Raw genomic sequence first — 22,842 nt, 5'->3', positions numbered from 1 at the left:
CTACCTAAAAAAACTATTTTAAGTTAAAACAATGTTTTATATACAAAACAATAAAGAAATGCATAAATTATTATAATGGTCGTGGTTATTATTTATGACAGACTTTATTAGTCATTACCAAATAATTCTAAAAAAAAAAAAATAGCCAATCATATAATATATATATATATATGTATATATTATATAATAACAAAATCAATCATACAATCCAAATTATTTTTCATCAAAACCAACTTCATTTTAATGATAAATAACTGTAATATGATATATCCACTTTGATTTCTTTACAGAATTCATGTTTTGATATAATCATGATTATTTATTATTGTTATTATAATAATTTTTTAAAATTAACAGAAAAGTTTATAATATTAAAATTAAGTAAATTATTTTAAAGTAAACCAAGAAAATTGTTTTCAGTTACGTTCAAAAAGTTTTTGGGACTTTAATTCTTAAAGTGTTATGTGCCCTACTAATGATTTACCAATAAATAAATATTTATTGATTATTTATTTTATTGATGTATATTGATTATCGTTAAGCTAAAACTACTTAATTTTAAATAAAATGTAATTAATATCGTAAGCCATAAAAAAATAAATCATTATTATTGAACACATGGTACCCACATTACAATATTTAAGGAGTTTCCAAGTGAAAAATAAATGTATTTTTATATACGAACAACTGTGATGGTAGTGAATAGTTCAATAATTTATAAACGACAGTTATAATTCGCTGTTTCAAACCTGTACTTGTTAATAACAAACAATGTGATAACTAAATTTTGTTGAGTTTGCTGCCTAACAACTCTTTCCAATGGTTTACCCATTTTAAATTGTTTCCTTATAGATAATGATACATAAACAACCAATTGAAATTTAAAGTTGAGTGCATATTTAGTGTTGTGTCAACATTTTGACTGTTTAAATCAGTCCTATTAAATTATGTTTCTATAACACTCTTTGGAGACTATTTTTTTTAATTCTTCTTTCACTTTTTTTGTATTTAGAAAATTTTACGTATTATCAAACTTGTTTTTATAATAATAACCAACAATTTGTAAATCAAAACTGCTAACTATTAACATATCAGGTAAGTCAATCAAATAAAATAAATGTAGTACACATAAATATAATTTTTAATATTTTTTAATATAAATTAGTTATATAAACTAAATTATAAACACCAATTATTATATATATATATAATATTATAATATTTCATTTCGTTATATTTTTATTTATACTTAATCAATTTTATCCATTTTTATTGAAAATTTTATACTTAAATATAACTTAATTTTAAATATATTAGAAAATTATGTATAGTAATTTCCCATTACTAAACATTCTACTAAATCGTATGCGAAATCTGATCTTCTATCAGATTTGTTCCTTCTGAACAAATTAATTATTTATTTACCAAACAATTATAAAATTATTTCAATAATGAATTTAAATAATTATTTTTTATAACAAATAAAATAATAAACTCGCCAAAACAAAATGCTTTTTACTAAAAGTTATTAGAATTTTATTGCTAGAGTAGTGTATTTAGTACCGTTACATGAAACTAATTCATGACTGTATTTAGGGAGTGGTTTGAAAGTGCAATACCACCCCAAAACTTTAAAGAATGAATCTCAATATTAAAGAGCAAAACATTCAAATATTGTCAATATATGGTCGATCAAAAAACATTTTAAATTACTATTATATGTCTTAAAAGAAAATTTATTTTCTAAAATATCACCTGGTTAATATATTAATATTAATATTTAATTATAAAATTTTCATATTAACCCATGCATCTTAAATTCATATAACTTCAATTCCGATTCTGATTTTTAAAACATATTTTTTCATGATATATTCTCTAATAAAAAAGTGTAGGTGAATTTTTTCAGCTAGATGTAATTTTTAATAATTTGACGTATTCATTATTAATATTAATCCAGTAGAAGTTAAGTATTAATGAAATGGACACATTAAAACATATTGATAAAATCAATATTGATATTATCTTGACAATATCTTCGTAACTTCGAATTGAAACTAATATTTGATCGTAGTCAGCAAGCACGTTGCCAGAATATACTTTGTGAGGGTAGGTGGGCAAAAAAATATTTTAAGTGTACGTTTAAAATTTGTTGAGAAAGTTTTGGATACATATCGAATTGTTAATGGTATACAAAAATAAATTTATACTGCCTTGCACTTCTGTAAAATATGGAAGAGGAGTAGTTCTTCTCTATCTCGTAGCCAACAGGTTAGCCAGGACCTCAAAATTGCCTAGCGACAGCATTGGGTTTATTTATGGGATCGATGAGGGCAATCGCACTCCTGAATTAGTACAATTCATATTTTATGGGGCAGATAGTGATGTTAGATGTTTTTTTTTTTTTGCTCGTTGAATTGATTTTAAGATCTTTCTTGGATACAAAATTATAATACACGTCGAAAAAAAAATTCTTTTTGTGCCAGTGTTCGCAGTAGAAAAATTAAGTCCCCCTCTTTAGAAAAACTTCTAAATACACTTCAATGAAGCTAAAAAGATATGACACGACTTACGTCAAAATAATATAGTTGAGAGTGTTTTAGATGATAGAGGAAGCGTAGGTCGTTTATTATTAATGAACAACATCAAATCATTTAAAAAGACCCGAAAAAACAAAAACAATAAATAATGTTTTTCGCATAAAATCGTGGCAATGTCAACGTGTCCGACATGATCATTGGACGTCAAAAGTTAGCAGCGTTGATGGCGACGGTACTGTCAAGTCGTACGTCAGGAGTCGATGGCGAATATCCTCTACGAAAGGTAAAAAACTCATTTGCAGCAACGGTGCCCGGTCGTATGGTCGTTGTTGGTGTTTGTACTACCGACATATCGAACGCAATGGTGATAATTATCACTGCATTATAATCAGTCTAATTAACATTTATTCACAAAGGTAGTGTGGTACTGACAAAGTAGCGCTAGTTGCGGTGTCACAGACCGCGTCAGGTTTTGTTAATTGAAGAAAAATCGACTGTTATTGTCATTTAACTATCCCAATGTACATTGAGAGGACTATTAATGTTTTGAATGTTCTGTGATGCTTAAGTTCTGACTTTTTTGTAGCATAAAAATTCAGAAAAACTTTTACCTAATTTATCATTCAAATGAATACTCATGAACATATTTCTCTTTATTTAAAAATTCTGCTCTTCTTAAATTTTAACAAATAGACACCTATTGGTGCAATTCAATTACAGGATAACTAATATTTTTTGCTCATATTTTGAAATGTTTAATTAAATGAAATATTTTGCTTAGAAAATTCTTCATAATTATACTTAAAGATCACTTATATAGATTGACTATAAAACACATAAATTAATAAATTCATTCTTAGTGAGTATATTATACTCAATTTATGTTACACTGCGATACTTTGGAATGGGTTGAAAACAAATAAATTGGGTTTTACATCATCATTCCCTCTATTAAAAAGTTTACAAATGACACCTATAGTTTAGTATAAGTTAATTAATGTCCGCGTGATTTGACGTTACAAAAGACACGGATTAACTATTAAATTATCTCTAGTTAGTATATTGAGTAGATTAGTTGCGTGCTACAAAAACATGTAGTGTTTATTATTAAGGGTTGTATCATGTTCAGTCTTTTGATTATTCTTATTATATTAATAAAGTTATCATTAAAGTCTCTGTTTCTATGATGTTATTAACGTAAACAGTGTTGCTTTTATTCAAAAGTGATTTATCTATTTTAAACAATAACTGGAACTCATGTTTTCAATACATTCAACGTTGTCCAAAATGACATTTACTGTATCGTGATACAATGACATTATTTCCTTTATGATAGCATATTTATGACACTAATATATAAACATTACATACAACCCATTTGTTTATCCTCTTTCAATGTTTTGTTATAACTAGGTATATTTTTTATTTTCCATAAAAATAGTAAATAAAAATGACGAAAAATTAAATACAATAGATACTTTTTTTATTATTTTTTCGAATGATTTATTTTTTCTTGTAAACAAAAATTATTTTCCTCGAATTCTAAAAAGTTTTATCTCTAATTTTAATTTAAATATAATAGATATGATTAGTAATCTTTTGACGAATCGTTACAATAAACATGATCGTAATCGGTACAATAGAAGTTCATAAATTTGCATAATTGACACAAAAAAGAAAACGCGGCAAACAAAACTCATAGGTTCTCATCTTATGCAGCGAAGCTAAAAACATAATTACACACTTAAATTCGTTATATTAACCCACGCTTGACAAAAATACACTAATTTGCACTACAAATGATTTTGAAAATGTCTATGATCGGTTTAAAACAAACAACATGTAATTCTAGAAGAGAATTTATAAGTTATGCAACGACAATTATCACAGAAACACAATAATTAGATACGCCCCCCTCACGTCACCGCAAATTAACTTGTAAGAGTAATTGTTACAATCGAGATCGTGTTTCTCAAAACAAACATTGTTACAAAGAACACCACATGCACGACACATAGACCAATCGCATTCTTCACGTTCCCATACAAATCCGTAGTGATGTGACCTCGCCACGGTCACAACAGTATGATCCGTGATCAGAACGTCCTCAAATAGTGGGTAAGTCATAAAACACATTTAAAAGAAGTACACAACTGGCTACTGATTCACACGATATATGCGTATATCACGATTATTAAAAAAAATAACGCGTCGTTGGGATTTGTACTGCTTCGAGTTGATTTCAACGTACCGCAATAATTATTAAAGCATATTATTATAACTAATGAAATGCAGTTGAGAAATTTTCAAGGACTTCTCGTTAAGTTACACGATTGTTTTATGTGAAATTTTATTCATGAAATATATACATTTCCGAAATTGCCTTATCGTTCATTACTTATAGATACACAAGTGTTTTATTGAAACATGTAATATAAATAAAAAATATATAATACATAAATTTAAATAAAATACAATTAAAAAATAAAATTTTAGAAGAAATAATGTTATACATAAAATGGGTTAAGTGAATGAATTGTATAAAAGAATTTTATTAAATATTTTATATTTGTTATAATTTTTTTATTAAATATTGGATTTATAAGGTGTAAATTAAAGCATTTATTTTCATTTAATGTGATTTATAAGTAATAGATTTTTATGTTGGATTAATTAAACCTATAATTATAGAGACGTAGCTAATTTACCGAAAACCATATGGAGATAAAAGTGAGTTAACTCCTAGTAAATCAAAAAATTTTTACATGAGCCTCAGTGCAAATTTTTTTTTAACATATCCAGTTCTGAGATACTAAAGTTAAAAAACATATTTTTAATTCGTCTTGATTATTTTCCTTCGTGTTAAATTACATTAAGAATAGATGTTTTCTTAGTGTAATTCAGCAAATAATTCAAACCAAACCTGATAACGCCATAGCTACATCTTACTTTAATATTGTATAAAATAAAAATAACTATATTTTTTAGAATACACACAAAAATACAAATAACACCTTTTTTATAAATGTCACATTTATGAAATATTAGGTTTATTTAAAAAAAAATAAAATGCGAAAACATTAATGATAAAGTTTTAACTGTATTTTAAACATAAATAAATGTAGAATGCCATAAGACTATGATAGAGGCCATAATTTATGTATGTTTAAAAATCATTATTTTTCATCATTAAGTTTATTATTATTATTTATTATAGACCTTAAAATTTCAGCGGAAATTTATATTAAATTACAAGCGTTAATTATGGTTGGTTAACGGACCAAAAAAAAGTTAATTATCACGCTTTCCTTTTATCACTTTTAACAATTTTTATTGTAAACCAAGTGTAGGGTAATCTTGGTTACATTGAGATATTATTAATGAACTATAACATCAGTTTACTTGTTATAGAAAGCATTGTCTATAGGAAACTAGGTTCAAAATTGAGAATCAGAAATGTATCGTGTTTAAAACATGTTAAAATATGATGTTTTAATATATTCGTTTAAAACATCATATTTTGTTTTAAGCATTTAATACATAAATATTTTAAATATAGCATAAAAAGATGCTTTTTTATAGTTTTGAACACAATTCTTTGTAAAATTGTATGTAAAAGCAAATACATTACAATATATTATTATATAAAATTGTTTAATCATTATGTCCAGTACCCTATAGGATACTGACACACTGATTAAAAAATGTCTATGTTTAGGTCCGCATTTCAAGGCATATTGCATTTTAACAGTTTTAAGAACAAACTTAAGCAAAAAATACTTTTTTTTTTATTTTTTTTTTAAATCAGGGAAATTTAAAATATATTTGAAAAAGTAACAGAAATATTTCGATAATTATTACATGTTTTATGTAATGAATAAAAATATTCATATAACCAATCTGGAAGTCTAGGAGACTTTGGCACCAAATATTATGACATTTACCTGCATTTTTATAAAGAAATATTTTGAAGAAAGAAAAAAATTAGACTTCAAAAACATTGTGTTTAAAGTTCAGTTATTTTAAAATGTAAAATACTTTTTGAACTATTAAAAAAATGTTCATTTAAAAATCAAAAAATTAATAATTAGAAAAAACATTTTTTTTAAAGAATTTTACACAGAATTTTAATAGAATATTTTAAATTTTAAGTAATTTTGTAGACTATATTTTAATAATTAATAAGTAATTTATAAATTTTTTATACTTTTAAGGCATTTTTATGAAAAAAAAAATTGTAGAAATTTTTAAGGACAGATTAAAAAATCTGTTTAATATTAAAAAAAAAATAATTTTTTTTTTTGAAACCAAATTGAGAACGTAAATTTCTTGACGCAAAATAATACAATACTATTTCATATCAAAATCTCGTGTCTTCCAATACACGGGAGGATTTTTTAACTAGTTTACGAATATAAAACACCTAGAGGCCATTCGGGGTGTGTTATATCATGCAGCGCACATTGAACTTTTATTAGATAAAAATACCCTAAACATAGTCGATACATTGTTTAATTTGCACGCCGAAATTACAACGGCGGCACCGATGGTCTTTTTGGGAGATTTTTTTTCTAATGTTCGGGCAACGTCGACTTGCACGACACGCCCGTTGTCCCAATCGGGTTTCCCCGACACTAGCGGCTTCGTCTAGGCACACGTGCTGCCGACTCGGCGCGGCCAAGTCCGGTCTTCTTTCGCGTCACTCCGTTGCAAACCGACTACCGGCCAATGGTTTTCTTTCTCTCCATTCAAATCTTTCACCGTATTCTTAGAACACTAGTCAATAGAAATAATTAACGCGTTATAAATATCATTCCACTGTATCGTTATGAAGTAGTCAATATCGAATGCTGCCGTCCGTTCACATTAAAATCGTAACCAGCGTTTTATTATGAAATATGAAACATATCTGCAGCTGACGACTGCTTAATAATCAAATGAATTGTGTGCTTAACAAGGTAATATTTTTAACAAAACGTTATGATTATTAATTAAAATAATAATCTGGTAAAACTTTACGTGTTTAAAATTTTGTTACTTCTTCTAAATTTAGTGTTTAAAAAATATTATTTTTTTTTATAGATTATCGTGTTGCTTTTAATTTGAAAAAACTTTAAAATGTGCACATCTTAACAACTTTTGTTAACAAAAAAATATTCATATTTGTAAAAATATTCGATTTTGTTAAACTATGACGATATTGAAATGATGGAAATGGAGTATAATAATTTTGTTATACTGTCTAACTTAATAATATTATTTGCAATATTTTCATCCAGTGTACAATATCATTTTTTTATTACTGCGAGCAATCGGTTGACAATTCTGCGGCATCCAAAGATAATGTGTATAATTATTACTCTATTATATTATAATTCTGAATCTTAATATTACGAATATCTTGAATAAATAAAACATCAAGTAAAACATATTTATCTCCTATCGTATTTATTTATTTTCTTTAGTTTGTAAAAGTATTCAATTAAAAATTTAGAGTTCTGAATCACTAAAAGAATTTTGGTCAAACACTTCAAACTATCATACAGCTGTGTGTACGTTCCGAGTCCTGTATTATTGATCTGTGCTGTGGTAGACCTATAGTTTTAATGTCAACGGCATTAAAGCTGTTTATTTTGTAATACATGCAGCAACGTTTCATTAAAACAAGCAGACAGGTCTGCTATGATTTCCCGAAAGGGTTGTAAAACCTAACATGTAGAACTTATATCCTCATACGCCACTATAAAAAAATTTGAATCGAATGTAAATAATACACTGTGTATATTGTACTCACGAGCTCTTTGGACTTGCATAATTCTTCTCAGATAAAGTTTTATAACAAAGTAAATTCGTCTCGACAATATTAAATAATAAACAATATTAATGGAAATTCGCATAAAATATATCAATTTTCTAATAATGCCTGAGTTTTGCATGTTTATGAACTCTACTCAAAAAAAAATAAAACTTATTCAAATAAACAATCTGAGCTTTAGACTATATTTTTTAAATGCAACCGAAATAATGTTATTATTACATTTATATTCATATTATTATCAAATAATATTAATAATATTATTATTAAAAGTTCTAAATACGGTTTTTTTTCTGTATTTTAACAATTTATGCAAATAGAACATGTTATTTATTTTGAATAGCACTGTCCACAATAGTTGGTTACGATGAATGCCCCAACTACGATAATTGAATTTAAACTAACAGTTTAAAACAAATTAAATATGACCTACCTTTATGGCATAGTATTTTTGTCAAATGTTTCATTCGTGGTACTGTTTCTACTATGTATCATGGTATTTTTTACCTCAATGCATTTTGAACCGATAGCATATTTTCACATTTTCCAATTACATTCTATTTAAACTCGTGTTGATTTCTCTCCTCTTTTATTTATTCAAAACATTTCCGTCGAATTGTTACAAAAAAAAAAATCGATTTCGTCAGTAACTGTTAATTTATGGTCCATACACAATTTATACAATAATTTATCAAGCACTTTATGAATAAGCATGACGTTTCTGATGTTTAGATAAGACGGCAAGTTCGTACATAACATAAAACTTAATGAAATTTCAAAAACATGGGTTCGGCATGGAAATAAATAATACATTTTCTCAAACGTATACAGCAGTCAAAGCCTTAAGTTACTCAGCCCACGTTATACCCATATCGTAATAGATCTGCCGCTAGTAGAAATACAACAAGGTCATTTTTATTATACTTAAGACTACTGATTGGTGGTTAAAAAATAAAAGCGATGGTATCGTTTGACAATTTAAAAAGGAATAGTTATTTTACTTGTACGAATTGACCTTTTGATTATTCGGCTAACCAGCTCAATATTTTGAATACCACTAAAAAGTTAACACCCAAATGTGATTTAACACTCGTATTTTCGTTGGCGACTTCCTCGTTCGTTTGTATTTGCTTAGGTGTTCCTTCAAAGTGTTTAAATTCCACTCTGTCACTTCTTGTAGCGCATGTCGCATCGCGTTCCGGAGCAGACTTCCGAAAGCGATCAACTCTTTAAATTTTCATAATACTTTTTTTCTTATTACACACGCGAAAATCAATCGGATATTTATCGCTAAATTAGAAGTCAACGCCCTTTCGACCTTAATAAAAATAAAACAATTTTTCTATGATCAAAAGTTGGTTTACGTTTAATTAAATTTTTATTTATGAACGGCAAATACATTTTATTCATTTTTCGCTTAATTTGATACAATTCTTATTAGATGCAAACATCTCATAAAAAATAATAATTCTTAGAAGATTTATATTTTTTCAACGAGTTATAGTGCACAAAGCACACTTCATTCAATAAACGAATACGATGAATTTAGAAAAAGGAATCAAAGTGGTATCAAAGGAACGTTTCAAAACAAATCGGAGAATCGTGCTAAAAAATATCATCAAAAAAATATTGACGGCATTGACTCATAAGGTATTGGCCAATGAACTTCAGGAGTATTAGATCGGACAATGTTAGGCACATCGTCATTTACATGCTCAGCACTCACAGTTTACTTCGAAATTATGATAATGTTTATAAAAAAAATTTAATAGTATTCATCCGACTACTTAAAGAAAGACTTATTATAATATCGCGTTATTGATTTTTTTTTTTTTAACTCGCTTGTGTATGGCAAAATATTATTACACTGGTACATTTCTGATGGCCAACATACTTGAACGTATTTTTCGGCTGATTAAAAATAATTGTAAATTTTTATTGTTTTATCGAATCCTTACTCTACGTTAAAAAAATGTAATTTTTTACAAACAAATAACAACTTTATATACTTAATTCTTGTTCGACCGTATTATACGGTATTTTTTTCGCATGGTCGTCACGCTCTGTCGCCAGATGTACTGCCAGCCGGTCATTTCACCGTAGGCCAAAATATTCTCTGTGATATCGTTATTTTTACACTATTATTTTGTTTCCTTGCCTACCAACAATATTTTATGTTGTGGATATGAAGTATAAATTACATAAATAAGTTTCTACATATGACGAAAATTGAAAACGAATTGTGTCCGTGTAACATTATTCTGTAGACATACGACCGTAACTCTGCGCTAATGTAATTATAAACATCGTGTAAACAATAATAACAAAACAAATATTTCCAGACGATTTTATAATGCATTGAATAATAACTCTATCTCTCTTACGTTTTTTTATAGGAATCGCATGGGACCAACGTACAGGAGAAATGTCCGTTGTAGCTGTTGAAGACCGACCGTTCATATTCCGTGTCAATGAAAATGGTACCGGACCGCCTCTGCTCATTCAGGTGCATAAAGATTTAACAGCATCAGCTGCTTCTCAAAAATGAGAACCCCTGAGCATTGAAAATTGTAGGAAGGCTACAACGCTTATTATAATTAGTGTTTTTCCGGACCAATGAATAGGTAAACCACAATAGTTTCGACAAGCACTAATGGTGATAGTGTTGTAGCTAAACCTCACGATTCGCAATTTTACCCAATCATTCAATCGTTCCGAAGTTCATTTAAATGATACAAATCGTCACCAATAGTTCTATCCTCACTGATTTCATAAAATATACTATTGCTACTTTTAATCGAGCCGCTTTTCAGTAGACAAATATCAAAATAGATCGGCCAATCTGAGTCAAAATAATAGTCAATGGCGCCCAATTATTATTTTTTCAATGAGTCCGAAAAAATGTATTATTTAAACACGATTAAAAACTACTTTTGTTAATTACCTAATATACCACGCCTACCCCACCATCATAACGAGAGTTCAGTCAACCCTCCAACACCCTAATTGTATGCATCGATTATTTTAAAATGTCCATATGTTTTGGGTAAACTGAGCTTACATGAAATTTTTAATCTATAGTATTGAAGTACATTTTTTCACCTAGAAACTTTCGATACGTTGTTTAGTTAAATCATTATAATGAAAAGTACTTTATTACTATAAATGTATACTTTTATTACAATGAAAACTAATTTAAATAGAACAAATATCGACAGTACATGTGTAACTAAAAATTTAGAACATTTATTTGCGTTTACCTTATCAACATTTTTCACATTGCATACAATGTGAAAAATATGAGTCACGAAAATGATGGTCGCGACGATAATTATACTATATTTATAATAATAATAGCATTAAAATTTAAATTTGTCACACAAAGAAACAGTATAAAAATCGATAGAGTTACTCACGACATATTTAAATGATTTATTGTTCAATCATCGAGTTGTTTTCAAAAAAAATGTTAAAAGCGTATACAAATTTCTATTATATACTTCAGCTAAATAATAACACAAATTTTAAGTAAAAAAACGATTTTTTTTATGAAGTAACTAGTAAGTAACTTCTCTATTAACATGACATTGAATTGTGTTCGAAGAAAATTTAATGAAAAAACTTTGAAGAGTAGTTAATGACCGTATAACTTCTGACTATCGATAATAATGTATAATACAGATTTTGTTAAGATTCCTTTTTAATAATTTTGTATAGCTACTAAAATGTATTTTATCCAGTTGAGGTATAATATTTTTATCTTTTATTAGCTATAAAATTCGAAATTAAATGTATTATTCCAATTTAATTATAAGTCAACAATTATAAAAATTACATGTAAATTTATATATAAATTATTTTTAAGGAGAGGAGAAATTAAGTTAGATTTTGTTTAAATTGCGCATATTCACATACCTCTATTTACCCCTTCTTAGATATGACTCTACTCAATAAACAACAGTGAAATTAACATTACCATAACATACATTAATATTATAATTATTATATTTTCTATTGCTTTAAAAAGTTTTTTTGCATAAAATATATTTTTTTAACCTTTGGCGATCAAAAAAGTTAATAAATTAACTTCTGATAGCTGAGCTATTATTTTTTTTTACTCTCCATAGAATAATTTCTGAACGGGATCATTAGCTTTTAATTGAACTGTCAATGTCAAATAATATACTTTCTTCATTTTCTAATTCATTTTCCATGCAGGTAAAATTAATGGATTGTACGAGTAAAGGTTCACCATAAATAATATATCAGTAAAAAAGGATATTACGTTACTATAGTCTAGTAAATATCACATACAGAATACTTCTCACTGCTGAATACGATGTAGTTTAAAATATTACATATTTACTGTTCATGCTTATCCGTCCAAAAATAGCCATATTAAAAGCATGCTCACATTTAATTAGCTGCTTTTTGTATTTCATTCGATCGATTTGGCTACACTTCAATTCCGAACAAACATACACTTTTAAGTTCCATGTGTTAACTACTCAGTAACGTAATTTTAGTTTATCCAAAGAAATGTTTTATCTTTTTTTGTTTTGTTTTGTCATGTAATATTCAATTTAAAAAACTCATCATTTTTATTGATTAATATATTAAATTTTATCATAACTATATTTTTTAAAATCTATAATTAAGCCATAAGTTACTCTAAAAAATAAAACATTTGTAAATATTTAAAATCACAGTAATTGATTTTCAACTCTTTAGATAATAATGAACAAGTATAGAAATACATAATTTGAAATCATTATCATTCTTAGGGATGTTGATAATCATCGAACATATTTTTAACATTTCACATTATTATGTAACATTACAAATTCGCAATTTTTTTTATCAGATATCAACTATATGGATTAGGTCTAATAATTAAAATGGTAAATATCTTCAATGTGCATTGTCTTGAATATCGGTTGCCGTTGTTTCAAAGTCTTGAGCTAGTCCAGTTGTTAGAAGATACCATTTTTCTCTTTCTACTATATGTGTTTTACCTTATCTTATATCATTGTAGGCCGACACTAATGATCTAAATCAAAGTAAATAAACTAGTTCTATATCTTCTTAGTACATATGACCCTAAAAGGAATCTGTAACTTTAACTCTAGCCAATTAGTATGTGGTGTTTTATTGTAATTATTTTATTATCTTTTTTTAATACATGAACCATATTTTCAGGTTTGTCAAGAACGAGGCTGGAAGGAATATAGTTGCAGTAATGCAAAAAACAACGGTGATTGTGATACGCTGTGGTCAGTGCCATCAGATGAATATTGGAATCTTTGGTGGAAATCTACAGGATTTTCATTGACACACTACAAACAGCAAAAAATATGGCAGGTATAACTAAGAAACCTAAAAGAGTTATTATTAAATATATCCTCATGCTTGGGAGAGAGCCTAATGCCTAACTAATCAGCAAAAATAAGTTTAATATATCGAAAAAATTAATTTGATAAATTAAATTAAATTAATTGATTAAAAATTACCTACAGAATAATTTTTACCAGGTTTCGCATTTTAACCAGTCGCCAAAAATTATCAATATTTTTTTTATTTAAAAATATTAAAATGTTTAACAATAACTAATATGTTACAATAAAAATTGACCACTCGTGACTAATATTACTCAAAATTAAAACTATACAAAAAATATTTTTTAGTTTAAAAATGTTGTTTTAATTTTAAATAAATAATGTGTTAGTGTTAGTTTATTTTTATAACAACTCCAAGCTTAAGATTTTTATTTTTTTTTATTTTCAAAATCGAATATTTACGTAAACAAATAAATTGCATTGCTTAAACACGAACATTTTTTGATATGTTTATGTGTCAGGTTATGCTGTTAATAATGATAGATGCGTGTCCTTGCTATCAGTGGAATTACTTTGATATTTGGCGTCTGCCGCTGCCAGTGTAACATACTTACTATACAACACTAGAGATCGAGTTGACCTGATTATGCAATGGATAGTATAATGCCGCGCATCGATCCACCACTGCAGTTTTTATAACCTGCTTTTTGATTCCTTTTTGTAAAAATGCTACACCAAAAAAACAACTCAGGAATTGTTTGTCAAATAAATTTACAAAAAAAATAGCTAACTACTTAATTGATATTTCTTCTTTCATATATTGTTGTTAACAGTATTAATACTCAACACTATTTTATTTTATTTTTAATAATTATAATTCATTGAACTGACATAAAATGTGTACTTTCCAGTATACAATCGCTAATGTTGATTATAAATATGAAAAAATATTGATCGAACGTCAAAATAGGTTCTCAATTTATTATTTATAATTTTTAGTTTGAATTCTAGTTTACCATTGGTTACTGTATTATTTATCTAAAACATTAAAAAAACATTATAGATGTGACAAATTTAAGTGTAGTAAGATGGTATAAATTTAACCTTTCGAATAGTATAATCATAAATTCCATGTAATTTAAAAGAGTACTAGTCACTTTGTTATTAATAAAATAAAAATTTATACTCTTTTTTCTTTTTTTTTTTAATGTAATATATTACAAATAATAAAGTTTATTATTGATGCAGAAAATCCATAAAATATTTAAATATTAAGTAAATTTATAACTTTATAAAAAATAAACATTAAAGTCACACATACATTACTACTCTCATTATTAATGAATCGAACAGAAAGCAAAAAAAATTAAGAGATCTTGATGAATTACTATGCCGTTTAAAAGATGGCTTTATTGTCGGCCAACAAAACATACGATCGTTCCTAAATAGCGATTTAAAAAAATGATGTTATAAAAACATTTATATAACATTATATTTTATAAGAACGTTATAAAACATTATTATAACCTTTTGTTTTGTAAATGTTATTAGGGTTCATTGCTAAGTGCTAGTTAGATTTAGTACCTCCAAATCATAGCGAGGCTATTTTATTAACTCAGTTTTTGTGTGGGTAAAATGAAGGCTGGATAAAGGAGATAAAAGAGTTGGATATTTAAAATAATTTAGTCTAAGCCGTAATTACTGTAGTGATAGTGTTAAGAATTATCCCTCATCATAATACTTGAAAATAATAATTATTTAAAACAAATTTATGAAACATATTATTAAAGCGTCAATTTATAATTATAAATTCAACTAAAATATTATTATAAAATAATTTAATAATAAAATAGTAATATATTATTCATTTAACTCCCAAGAATTAAAATCCTCATTTGTAAATCTCTATATTTTATCTCATGTTAATTATTTAAAACTTTTGATTGTCAATGATTTTTATAAAAATACTTAATATACCCCAAACAATTCTAATCGTATTAGCATTAGTTTTTTAAGCAATTGGTAAATGTTTTTCCATTAAAGGACAAATCTTATTTAATAATAATATATAAAACTATAATGGATACCATTAGAATTTATATTACTTTTTTTTTTAGTTTAACAATCATATACCCAGTGGATCAACATTGTGTCGAAAAGACAATTTATGGAGATACTTGAAATGTATGAAAAATGTATTTGGATCTTCCTTGTTTGGTTTCAGGTACAAAACATACAGTTTTTAAATCATAAAAATAAGAAATTGTGTGTATTATAATTAAGTACGCCAATATTTAAATTGATTTTCGAAATTATCCAATAAATATTTCTTTTTAAACCATCATGAGATCAGTTTATTTCCAATAATTTTATAACTCAAAAAGTTCTAATATCAAATATAATAAATAGCTAGATATTTTAGTAAAATCTAAAAACTTCGAGTTATTTTATGTTATTCTATTAGAATAAACATTTGTAATATGTAATTCAACTTATTTTAAAAATGATAATACAATATATTATGACCACATATCATTAACCACTCTCTTGATAGTTTATTGTGCTACTTAAATAGACATGAATGAAAATAAACTGTTAAATTTCTAACTTATTTACTATGACTTAAAAACCTTAGCAATTTCGCGTTGAACTTTTAAATAGAAACATTTATCTTATATTCAAGCTATTGTCATAAAATATTTTAACAACAAATCAGGTAGGTTGCTTAAATGTCATCTGGTAATAATTTTTTATCATCTACTACGTCATATATTTAATTAGCAAGTGACAACACCAAGCTATTCTGTAGACTTTTGCTCATTGCTATTTTTCTAAGTATCAATTTTAAAATTTTTAAGTATTGAGTAAAAAAATGTCACCCGGTCATATTTTTTTAAAATATTCTTTTGTTTTCAGTATTAAAATTGTTTGTTTGGAGCTGTGGAGACTTAAGTCCTCATAGACATATTTGTAATATTCACCGAATATACTATGTTTTATAGGAGAAAAGGAAATTGACAAAGTATTATGACGATGTAGCTCTTAACTAGGTCTATTACTCATACTTAGTGCATAGAATTATAGACTCCACTTGCAAAATTTTTAAGTTACGCTGATAGTTTTTAGGATCGTGATACTGAATTAATGAATTAAATATGGTATTTAAAACAATTAAATGTTTTATGTCAATATACATTAATAATACCACTTTACAATGTAAAATGAACTTATAAATACTCAATGTTATTTTTCTATTTTCTATTTTTTACAAATTCATATTTCATTTATTTACCATTTAATATATTGTAACAATATATTTTATTAATTATCTTTTTTAGGGAGTCAATTTATTAAAATGTACTTTTTTCTCTCATTTCACTTTGTTAAAATGAACATGGTTAACATCAATATTTGAAAGTTCAAAAATTGATAATAGACTTATTTATATTATTTATTTAAATAAACTTCTACAATAATATTCCTGCTCGTGAATAGAATACTATTTTTATATTATATTTTACACGATTGAAATGTTGACATTAAGCAATGTATTCAACATATGTTGTCATGTCAGAAAATATTTGTTCTGGTTTACAGTACTAATACTGTCGGTTTATTGTTTTATTTTATACAGTCCCGATTCATACAACCTGCCACTTGACTATACTAAATTAGCGGCCGAATGTAGTCATGATTCAGATATCGGCGAAAAATCTATTTGGATTTGCAAACCGGTTGGACAAAGTCAAGGCAAGGGTATCTCTTTAATATCGGTAAGTATATAAGCGTTAATCAACGTGTTTCATCAAGAAATAATCTATTTTGTAAATTAATTTAAACTACATTAAATTTTTTCTATAATACTTATTAGCAAATCGGTGATCTCGTGTATGATACCAACACAGTCGTTCAACGTTACATCAAAAACCCATTATTAATTGGCGGCTACAAATTTGATCTTAGACTGTACGTCTTAGTCCCATCTTTTCATCCACTGACAATTTATTTATACAGAGAGGGATTGACTCGTTTTAGTACGGATAAGTATTCGCTGAACAATCTCGATAATCAATTCGCTCATCTCACAAACAGTTCAATCAATAAGTTTGGACCTAACTATTCAGAAACTAAAGAAAAAGTTGGACTAGGTATTACCTATAATTCTGATAATTTATTTAGAATATATTTAATTATAAAATTATACAATTAATTTAATCGTTACTTCTGAACAAAAATTCTAATAATGCTGCTTACTAGTGATTTGAAAAAATTTAAATAGCTCCAAAATCCCAAAAATTCGAATTTCGGATTTTAAATCCATAAATTATTAGCAAACTTAACTCATTTTATACTTATCAATTAAATTAATACTTTTTTAGTTAATATTTTTTTTTTAAATTAATGATTTTCAAATCTGAAATTAATATTCATATCTTGGATATAGAAAATTCAAATGATCCAACTTTGAGAAATCCCAATTTTTCCTATCACTAACTGAAATAGAAAAAAAATCTCAAGATTCTAAACGGACTATTACAAAGAATTTTTAGGATAAAATTTTGCTTGTTTTGCTACATTAGAATAAAAAAATTATTCTAGTAAAATAAAATATTTTGTTTATAAATAAGACTTGTTTTATAACTTTTTTAGTGTATTTATTTCAGTATGAATCATTTGAAATTATAGAGACTGAGTTCCCAATACTCTGTTTTTATGAGGTGTACACCATCTGGAAGTAATGATGAGTCAGCAAACAATTTATTCGCCAGATTGTACATTACATATATTATTAATAATATAAAAGAATTAAAAACTAATAAGACAGATGTACATATTATGAACACTTAAAAATTTTATCTAAATAATTTATTCAGAGAGCACTAGAAATATTATAAAAATTTGAAGTTATTTGTTTTCACTTGAAATTTTTATGTTAACATTATATTATATATCTGTTTCAATGATTATCAAAGGTCAGCTAATAATTTAAACATATTTAAGCATAAAAAAATATTACAAATTATATTCTGCTTATACAAGTTGACAAATGTGATAGCAATATTATGCGATATACAGTGTTGAAAAAAAAAATGTATTTCAGGATGCAAATGGACCTTTCAACAGCTTCGAAATTACATCCATCAAGCCGGTGTTAATGATTGGTTACTTTGGCAAAAAATATCCGTTCTCGTCAGTTTAACATTAGCTAGTCAATGCACAAGCATACCAAAGACATCTAATTGTTTCGAGTTGTATGGTTTTGATATACTGGTTGACTCAGATCTGAAACCATGGTTACTAGAGGTAATCTTAGGGCCACATTTGTCAAATCGACTATTTAAGAATATTATCATAATTTTTAAATATGCTAGAATCAATTTTATGCATGAATTATTTTTATTAAAAGTTAAAAATGATTCTTGTTCGTATCAACATATTTTTTTTAATAATAAATACATTAATCAGAGACTTGACCCACTATGTTTTATAAGTTCGGGTTCGAATTCAAGAAAAATTATGTCGAGATATTGGTTAGGTTCGAGTTCTTTTCATACTTAAAAAGTAAGTTCTGTCTCTCAAAAATAAAGGTCCCGGTTCCAATTGATAAAATTTATATAATCATAAGCCAGAAGCATTCTTAAGATTTTGTCTTAGGAGGGGGAAATATACATGAGAATTATTTTTCTACTCCTTCCAAAATACACATTCACAATTTATTAATTTTCGTTTAGGGAGATGTTCTACCCTTAATATACTCTCATGTATGTGAACGCTTATGTCAAAGATGTTTTTGCGTAGGAAGCTCTTAAGCTTAAAATAGTAAGGAATTAAGCACTCTTAAAAATTCAAACTAACGATCTATATTAGTACCTTTAAATATTTTTTAGGGAGGGAAAAAAAATAATTTAACGTAATGCTACACAACTCACCCTACCCTTAAAGTTGGAATATGCAATTCATTTGTATGTCAAGCCACATGGTTAAAAAAAAAATTTTAGTACCAGAAAAAAAACCAAATATAGTAAAACATTTATGAAAATAAAAAATATCCTATAAAGCATATATATGTTTATTATAGACAATAACCTATTGTCGACCTCCTCCTCGAAATAAATATTGACACTAAAACGAAAAAAAAAGTTTTTCTGTATAAGATGGGAATAAAAATGTTGTACAGCATAAGTTAATGAATTAAAACCCAATAAACTTTGTTTCCTTTGTTTTAGTTTGTTTCCTGTACCTGATTTTCTAAAAATACAAAATTTCTATTCTGGTTCGTATTTTTAGACATTTAAAAGGTTCCGATTCAAAAACCAATTTTCTAGGTCCTCTTACTTTCCTTAACATTAACTATAGTGCAAAAATAATAATAAATACATAATTTCTCAAAAAACCAATGTTTTTATCATTACATTTTTATTATCTAATTTCCCATTTTTAATAATTAAAAGTATTTTCATATGTTTCGAAGTTTTATATGTAAACATAAATCACAAAATATTGGAATTTTTTTTATTTTAATTGAAATAAAAATGCTATATTATGGTTTTTGAAATTCTTTATAAATTTCAGGTTAATTTGAGCCCAGCGTTAGGAAATGACTGTGACGTGGACAATCAAGTTAAAAGACCTTTATTACACGAAATGTTTGATTTGCTAGGCTTACCCATGTGCAACACTGGACTGTCGTTATTCCGGGCGACTTCAAAAACTGGACCACGGTATGGTGTCGGTTGTGGTAGACCTTCTACCCTTGCAATAGCTGCTACAGAAAAATGGAAATCTAAACGTCAAGATAAACACAAGCAGGCGAATGAAAAAATTACTACAGTCACTTCTCAAAAGACAATAACATCTCCATTAACGACCAGACAATCTTTGTTGTACGGTCCAAATAGACGTGGTAGTGCCATGGTCCAAGCTTCTGATACGTGTAACTCTCCAACAGTGTCTTCGGTATGGGGCAACGGTCGTGATTGGTGTAAGTCCATGGAATCAGAAGGGAATTGGGTTAGAGTATATCCGTTTTCAACTGCAACACAAGAAATCAAAACTTTTTCTAACGAAATCACAGAAAACACAGCTCGTAAAATGATTAGAAATATTCAAGAATACCTTAAGTGTTGTAGAAAAGTAGCCAAATCCTTTGAAGGACTGAATGGAATATCAGACGATGAACAAAATGACAAACTTAGAGACCTTTTCCCTAATATAACAAAAATTTGGCTACCACCTGTTAAGAATAACTCATGTATATAAAGATTAATATTTTTTAACGTACCTTAAAAGTTCTTTAAAGAGAATACTATATTTTGTTGTATAATTTTAAGATCATTTTGCTTGCAATAAAAATGTTCTCTTACACATGTTAAAAAAAATACTAAAAATGTACTGTTATATTTTTGTTATTATTGAAAAAGAAACCATAAAATTAAAATTAAAAGTTATTATTTTATTTTGTTAAATAAAACGTTTGAAAACTAAAAATAGTATATTTTTTATCACTTAATTGACCTAAAAATTAATTAATTGTTTAATGGAGAGCAATGATTTCAATCTTATCTTATCTAAAGTCAGAGTTTATTTAAATATTCTAAATTTAACAAACCTTATGGAAATAATTAGCTAGTATAATTTATTAGCTTTAGTTTCAGTGTAGAATACTAAGAATTAAAGTTCAACGAAATTATTTTTATTAATTAAGTAATTTATCAGATTTTTAAAATTGAAAAGTAATATTCTTAAGTATAATGCATTTCTACGGCTTCTTCAATTTTAAGCATTTCTAGAGCTTCATAATTGTATACATTTTACGGCTTAATACATTTTATGCGTTTCTAAGGCTTCATATTCGTATAGATTTCTATGGCTTAATACATTTTTAATGTTATTTCTAATAAAGTTTTAGCTTTGATGCGAAGCTACGAAGATATTAATTTTACTATGATGTGTTTTTTTTTGTGTCTGTGAACGCTCAGTCTCAGCTCTTGCTGGACCAATTTTGATTAACAATACGTCAAAAGATCACAAATTATATCTAGTCGAAAACATTATTCTCAAAAATTGAAAAAAATTTCCTTGTTCCCTGTTTACAGAGAAAATCCCCCAAAAACTTACAAATTTAAAAATCGCTAATTTTCGACATTTTATCAATTTTTTTTACTTAAAACTGCCTAACTTTTTTAAAAATGACCCAATCAATATAATTTAAAATAAAATAGTTATTAGTTTCACCTGAATTTAATGATGGATTTTTACAATTATAATCAAATTTTATAATACGCTCAATTGAGTAAATCTTTTTAACGACTTTTTTTTTTATTGGTTCTTTTAGTTAAAGTAATCATTAAAATTAATACAGTTCATACTTCAATTGTAGAATCTTTTTAAACGCCAAAAGTTACTAGGAATTGATTACTATTATTTCTATTTAAGTTATCTATTACGATAAAAATGCAAAAAAATATTGAGCTTTTCAGATAAATTTATTATAAATAGTAATTATAAAATTTCCTGACTGCATATTAATCTTAACGATACAATTTTTTTAATTCTCATAAAATTTTCTATTTAATGATGTCAGTTTCGAACTTGTAAATTAAGCTAAAAGTTATGGTAATAAATAAATTTTTTTNGTTTCGAACTTGTAAATTAAGCTAAAAGTTATGGTAATAAATAAATTTTTTTTAATTATAAACTTTCACGAAAATCAACTTTAAAGGATTAAAAAAATAGGTTAAATATGTCATATTCCTAATTTTTAACATATTAATATTCAAAATCAATATTTATTTAAAACAATTTTTTTTGTTCTTAATGATTTTTAGCTTCGATGCGAAGCTGAGAAGGTATTAATTTTACTATGATGTGTTTTTTTGTTTTTATGTCTGTTGCCACTTTTTCTCAGCTCTCACTGGACCGATTTCTTTCAACAATACGTCAAAAGATCATAAATCGTATCTAGTTGAAGACATTACCCTTAAAAATTGAAAAAAATTCCCTCGTTCCCCGCAAATGGGGGAAATATCCAAAAAAATTACAAATTTAAAAATCGCTAATTTTCGAAATTTTTTCACTTTTTTTTCTTAAAACTTCCATAACTTTTTGAAAAATCAACAAATCAACATAATTTTTTTTTATACTAAAACCT

The 22,842-nt window shown here is 26.4% G+C and overlaps 1 protein-coding gene across 2 annotated transcripts; it reads left to right on the top strand.

Moving 5' to 3' along the window:
* Positions 1-820: 820 nt before the first annotated feature.
* On the top strand, positions 821-21,154 carry LOC126906085 (probable tubulin polyglutamylase TTLL2). Of its 2 annotated transcripts, none has more exons than XM_050686352.1 (8): positions 821-1,095; positions 10,752-10,861; positions 13,555-13,716; positions 15,809-15,915; positions 17,326-17,464; positions 17,563-17,839; positions 18,793-18,995; positions 20,265-21,154. In XM_050686352.1, exons 2-8 carry the CDS (start codon positions 10,781-10,783, stop codon positions 20,949-20,951), a joined length of 1,656 nt encoding a protein of 551 aa, XP_050542309.1. In that variant the 5' UTR covers positions 821-1,095; positions 10,752-10,780; the 3' UTR covers positions 20,952-21,154. The 2 variants fall into 2 exon arrangements, with proteins under 2 accessions (XP_050542309.1, XP_050542310.1); XM_050686353.1 differs by lacking the exon at positions 821-1,095 and adding an exon at positions 7,190-7,498.
* The last annotated feature ends 1,688 nt before the right edge of the window (positions 21,155-22,842 follow it).

The sequence above is a fragment of the Daktulosphaira vitifoliae genome, unplaced genomic scaffold, assembly GCF_025091365.1.
Source record: "Daktulosphaira vitifoliae isolate Bord-2020 unplaced genomic scaffold, ASM2509136v1 Scaffold_4, whole genome shotgun sequence".
Lineage (NCBI taxonomy): Eukaryota > Metazoa > Arthropoda > Insecta > Hemiptera > Phylloxeridae > Daktulosphaira > Daktulosphaira vitifoliae.
The sequence above is the reverse complement of the archived record's forward strand: the minus strand, read 5'-3'. Positions and strand labels throughout refer to the sequence as shown.